Here is a 6,000-nt window from a genome sequence, read left to right on the forward strand (position 1 = left end):
TTATTTCTTTTTATGTTGTTTTTCTGGTTCTGCCTACTTGTTTTGCATCACTTCATGTAAGTTTTGTCATGCTTTTTTGTATTCGTGACAATTATAATTTCTTAAAACACTGCAATATTCCATTCTATTTATTAACTAGAGTTTGTTTAGCCAGTCCTCAATCAAGGAACATTTATTGTTTGTCTCTAGTATTTTGCTGCTGCAAAAAGTGCTAATATAACCTGTCTGCGTGGGGGCTGTTTTTACAGACTTCATCTTAATTGATTTTATATCTGAGGTAATTAGATCTAATAACCAGAACCTACCACAATAGCACCTCATTTATATATCATTGTTGGGAAGAAGGGTTTTAATTTTTGTGTATTTTGCAGAGAGTTGAAGCTTTACCTTTTTAATCACTATTTTAAAAAATTAACCATTTTGTTAGAAAGTGTCACATGTATTTAATACTTCCAAGAAAATAAGGAAAAGTGAAATCTTTTCTTCTTCCTCATCCTTCTTGGCCTCTCTGTTAAATAACCCTCCTCCTAGATGCTTTTCCCTAAGTTGACATAAAATTGTTATTCTCTGCTCAGTTTTCCTCTCTGCTTCTTACTCTCCTTTGCTAGATCATTATCTGTGTCTCACCACCATTTGAGGGTGTATTCCATAGCTGTCTTGTGCCCTCTGTGTCGATGACTCTCACGTCTGCATATTGAATTCTTATCTTTTACTGGAGCCCCCGGTCTTCTATCTCATTGCCTGATGAATATTTCCTCCTGGGTGTCCCATAGACATCGGGCAGTTTGACTTCTTTTAGGTATCATTTGTTAACTGCTGAGGTACATTCATGGCCCCAGATTCTGTCTTCAGTCTGCCAGTAGGTTTGGATCAGTTCAGTTCAGTCAGCATCCATTTTGTACTGGCCTTGTCTCCTCTTTGGTGAGAAGTGGTTATAAAATGGCATCACTGCTACTTTCTATAAGCTTTATTAGAGGTCATAGAAGTGTAAGATGTAGTGCAAGAAGGGACCTTAGAGTGATCACTTTTTTTGATCACTTCATTTTACAAACTAGGAAACTGAAGCTCGGAGGTATGAGGTATAAAACCATCCAGGTAATAATACTGGCTTCAAATATCGGACTCCGTGTTCACTGATCTATGAGTTGTATTCCAGGAAACTGCGTGTAAAGCATGTAAAGATGGAGCATACAAAACTTGATTTTATGTATGAAGTTATCTTCATCCCCTCTAACACTACAAGTAGCCAAAAGAAAATAATAAAAAGAAGCCTTTATTAGGTAGTTAGGTGGTTTACATGATGGGAGCAGTGAAATCTAAAGCAACAAAAATTGGAGGTGATAATGTATAATGAATTAAATAAGTACATCTTAAACCACTTTAACTTTTCAATACATTGAAGCATTGTATTGATTTAGTTTGGTTTTGATTTTAGGTGGCACATTTGGAACGAACAGGGCATTACTTAACTGTAAAGGACAACCAAGTAGTGCAGTTACATCCTTCAACTGTTCTGGACCACAAACCAGAATGGGTGCTTTACAATGAATTTGTTCTTACAACAAAGAATTATATCCGGACATGTACAGATATCAAACCAGAATGGTAAGCAGATGTTTTTATGAGTAATGTTATGTTTTTCCTTAGAATCATGTGGTAGAAAAATAGTTTATACTCTGTGTGATATGCTAAGTCAGGGGTGGGAAACCTGCAGCCTTGAGGCCACATGTGGCCCTCTAGGTCCTCAAGTAGGCCGTTTGACTGAATCCAAACTTCACAGAACAAATCCCCTTAATAAAAGGATATGCTAAGTGAATGTGCTGGTTGAAGATGTCTAGACATTAATCAGTTTATGAATTAGCAAGTTCGGAGTGAATAAAAGAATTAACGTTTGTAGTATTGTGTTATGTAGGGTCTTTCAGTTGTTATTGTTTGTTTCTGTTTTTTCTTTTTTACACACTTGATACTTCACTTGATAATGCCTGGAAAATTGACTCAGATGGTGCTTGTTTTATTCCCCGCATGTGAGGTGTTCACCACACAATAACTGTGAAGAGTTCACAATTCAGTTGTTTTGCTGCTTACTAGCCAAGGGACTTCACGGTTGATATCTTTCATTCATATGTAAATATAAACATACTTGCCTCAAGTGTGGCTAATATATTTAGCAATCCAATAAGATTATTAGTTCATATTGATACCAGTTTTAATGTTTACTAAGCATTCACAATAAATTTGTGAGGTAGATAATACAGGTGTTATCTCCACTTTATGGTATGAGAAAAGGACAGCTAGGTGCTGCAGTGGATAGAGCACTGGGCTTGAAGTCAGGAAGATTTTGAGTTCAAATTGGGCTTCAGATACTTACTAGCTGTGTTAGCGTGGAGAAGTCACTTAACCCCTGTTTGCCTCAGTTCCTCACATTGGAGAAGGAAATGGTAAAAACCACTCTAGTATCACAGCTGAGAAAACCCCATGGACAAAGTCACAGAGAGTTGGATGCAACTGAACAACAATAGTAAAAAAAAATAAAAGAAGTAGAGGGTGAGGTGATTTTCACAAGGTGAGCCAAGGGTCAATCCTGGATTCGTACTTTGGTCTCATAATTCCAGAGTACTTTCTGCAGTACCTTAGTTGCTCCATAAACTTAAAAGGGCTACCATTGGAGCCTTTCACAGGACACAGTATGTGTTCTCCGATTTAGAAAAAAAACTTTTTTTAATAGGCAAATAGAAAATCTTTACCACTATTTATCCCAGCGCTTGTATTTCTCTTAAAGCCTTTTGTGTTCATTAGGTCACTTCCTTGTGTCTAAAGTCTTCAGTGGCTTGTTTTCACTGTATCCACTCAAGTATCAGGGATTCCTGAGGAGTGGAGCAGACTGAAAAGTAAGTTGAAGAGTTTAGGGGAGAGTGGAAGCTGAAAGCCAAAAAGTGAAGAAAGCTGATGTAAGCGTGTGTACAGTACAGTACATGATTAGAGTAACACCCACAGTTTCTTCATTGTAAACTAATTGTATTGCTTCCAACTAAAGCCCTGTATTATCTTCTGTCTTGGCTGCATCTGAACATTCTAGCCTCCAACTCTAGGGACAAGTAGATGTCTCTTTTTATTTTTGTTTTTCTCTTTCATCCTCTCTTCTTTTCCCTTACTCTTTTCCTTTTGCTCTCACGGTTAGATTTATCTAGGTCTGAGAAGGTCCCCCACTAGTATAGTTTTACTGTCCATTTCCTTCTTTAACTCATTTAATGTTTTTCTTAAAGAATTTGGATGCTGTGCCATTTGGTACATTCCCTTTACTTTCCACCAGACCTGTGATTTTATTGGTATAGGGAACTCCCAGTGCAGATTGGCATCTATATTAATGAATAAAGAATTCTTTCTTAGTGGAATATAAATTCTGACAGGGGCCATCTCCAGTCATCTTAATCTATATCTTGCCACTGGACCCAGATGGCTCCGGAGGAGAAAGTGAGGCTGGTTGCCTTGCACAGCCTTCCCTCACTTAAATCCAATTCACTTGCAAATCATGGCATCAGCTTCTTGATATCATGATTCTCTTTGAGAATGAAGGACAAACAACAACAATAAATTCTGAGATAATTTATTATGTCCCATATTTACTTTCTCTATTCCATGTTGGTAACTTAGCACTTTACTTTTGTGGAAGTGCAGTTCAGTTGATTTCGATGAAAATTATTATTAACGTCATAATTGGTAGCAGTATTGGTAAAATATTATATATGCTGTACATATGCAGCCAGTGCTGCTTGTTTCAGTGTAGAATTGTTAAGTCTCTGGTTATTTATTACCAGAATCTAATCTTTGATGAGAGACACCAGTTTTTGCCCAGCATGGTTGGTTTCATCACATGAAAGAACTTAAGTAGAGCCACTTAATATTTCTTTGCCTGTTTTGTGGTATTTCTTTCTCTTTTTATGATAAAGGGTTTTTGAAACCTGAACATGTAGAACATTGCTGTCATGACACAAATAATTGAGTAAATTTTCCAGTAAATCATCCCAAATAACTTAAAAGTAATTGATTTCCTAGAACTGAGTATGATAGCTATAGTTATTTAAAAATAGAATTGAAGTTGAGTGGTGGTAATCTGAGTAGAGCTGGTAGTGAGTAGTTTCCTTAAGATACTGAGAGATGCTATGTACCTCAGGTCACCTTACTTCAGTAATGTGAAGAGAGCCTTTTTCATTATAGTCATATGGAAGTGTCATTTAGGATTACAGGTTTGAGATGAAAAGAATTTTAAACTTGTTACCCTTCTGAAACTTATTTTGAGAGTATTACTTAATATTGGAATATTTTTCATACATTTTTATTAATGAATTGGGTTTGCAGATTTTATTGTGTTCTTTAGTATAATCATCTGTAACTATTGTTCAGGCAACACCTATTGCCTGAAAGTATTTTAATCAGATGTTGGTGTAGTAACTTTTAACTTTTTATTGGCAGGTTGGTGAAAATTGCCCCTCAATATTATGATATGAGCAATTTCCCACAGTGTGAAGCAAAGAGACAATTGGACCGCATCATTGCCAAACTTCAGTCCAAGGAATATTCACAGTACTGAATTGAGTGCTTTGAACTGAAGTTATTCAGAGGACAGCTTTAAAAGATGAATGAACTCAAAGTTCAAGTTGTGCTCTTCACGTTGGTTCAATAATGGCCTTTATTTGAAAGCTTTTTAATTTTTCTTTACAGTAAATATTCCATTCTGATTTCATAAATTAAACATTTATGCCTCCCTTTTGTGTTGACACTGTAGCTCATACTGGAAAAGTCGATCAATGTTTTGCAGTTTATTGAAAGTAGTTCTATATATAAAACGATGTTATAAGCATTTCTTTAGAAATGGTTGAAAATGCTTCTAAAATGTGATTATCGACCATGGTATGCATGATCGTTGTAATTGTTGACATTCCTTTTAGAAGTTGTGAAATGTTACAACTTGTGCTTATGTAGACACAATCTTCGGTCTCAGTACAGAGGCAATGACTTCAATAAAGTCTATTTATACTAATTTTGGCCAGAGTACTTCAGTATCTTTATTCTGGTCTCAGAATGGATAGATTCCCTTTCCCCTTCCTCCCTCAGTGTAAATGCTAAAGTAATGATAAATGTAACATCTGTGATAGGAGAAAAAGGTTTACATGTTATATATCCCTCATATAAACTCAGGTCAATTCAATTTTCTCTGCAATGACTTCTTCATAGAAATTAATCAAATTTATCATTCAAAGAGCCTATCCTGGAGTCTTGGTGTGTTAAATAAGATGTGATATAATTGAACAAAATGAGAATGCTAGTACATGGTTTTCATTCAACATAAAAATTCCAGAAGGCAATATAGTGATGATTTTCCCCTCAGAATATTATCTTGGCCTGGGGAGGTGAGGGGGGAGGGGGGAGTGGCAACACCAGACTGATATTTAAAGGAAGAGTTTCAGTTCAGTCTCTGACAGGTACTAGCTATATAATTAATCCCTGACCCTAGGCAGGTCACTTACCCTCTCCCATGTCAACTTAATTTAGTTAGGCACCTTAATTTAGTTAGGCCATTAAGTTGTAGGAGAGTTGCTGACCTACATCAGTGGATGGAATTTTCACCCAGCATTTCCTGCACTGATGGAATCACAGGCTTTGATCCCCTTACCACCACCACACTACACTGACCCACCTCCAAAAAGTAAAGAAAAATTGTATTACTAAGTATTTAGAGATCATTCTTTTCCTGGATAGTTTAAAAGACAGTATCTTCATGTTGTTGGTTTGTGAAACTGATGGAGTGGGAAAGTGTCACAATAGATCCTGAGTGTTGAATGCCCTGGGCCAGGGAGCATCATTCATTTTAAAGGTAAAGCATTTTCAGATCATGAATTTGAATTTTTTACTTGGCAGTTAGGCTAATAAAACTATCATCACGAATCAAAAAATTAGTCCACTTTTGTTTCCAGGGGGGGAAATGTTTCAATTTGTTTTCTG

The 6,000-nt window shown here is 36.3% G+C and overlaps 1 protein-coding gene across 1 annotated transcript in view; it reads left to right on the forward strand.

The window, feature by feature from the left end:
• DHX15 (DEAH-box helicase 15) overlaps positions 1–5,038 on the forward strand; it is a 68,334-nt gene extending 63,296 nt beyond the window's left edge. Inside the window, exons 13-14 of the mRNA XM_020992468.2 lie at positions 1,436–1,605; positions 4,471–5,038. Coding sequence (XP_020848127.1) covers positions 1,436–1,605; positions 4,471–4,588 — 288 coding nt within the window. The 3' untranslated portion in view covers positions 4,589–5,038. The remainder of the gene's footprint in view (positions 1–1,435; positions 1,606–4,470) is intronic.
• Positions 5,039–6,000: the final 962 nt, after the last annotated feature.

This window comes from Phascolarctos cinereus, unplaced genomic scaffold, assembly GCF_003287225.1.
Source record: "Phascolarctos cinereus isolate Bilbo 61053 unplaced genomic scaffold, phaCin_HiC Scaffold_9;HRSCAF=440, whole genome shotgun sequence".
In the NCBI taxonomy this organism is placed as follows: Eukaryota; Metazoa; Chordata; class Mammalia; order Diprotodontia; family Phascolarctidae; genus Phascolarctos; species Phascolarctos cinereus.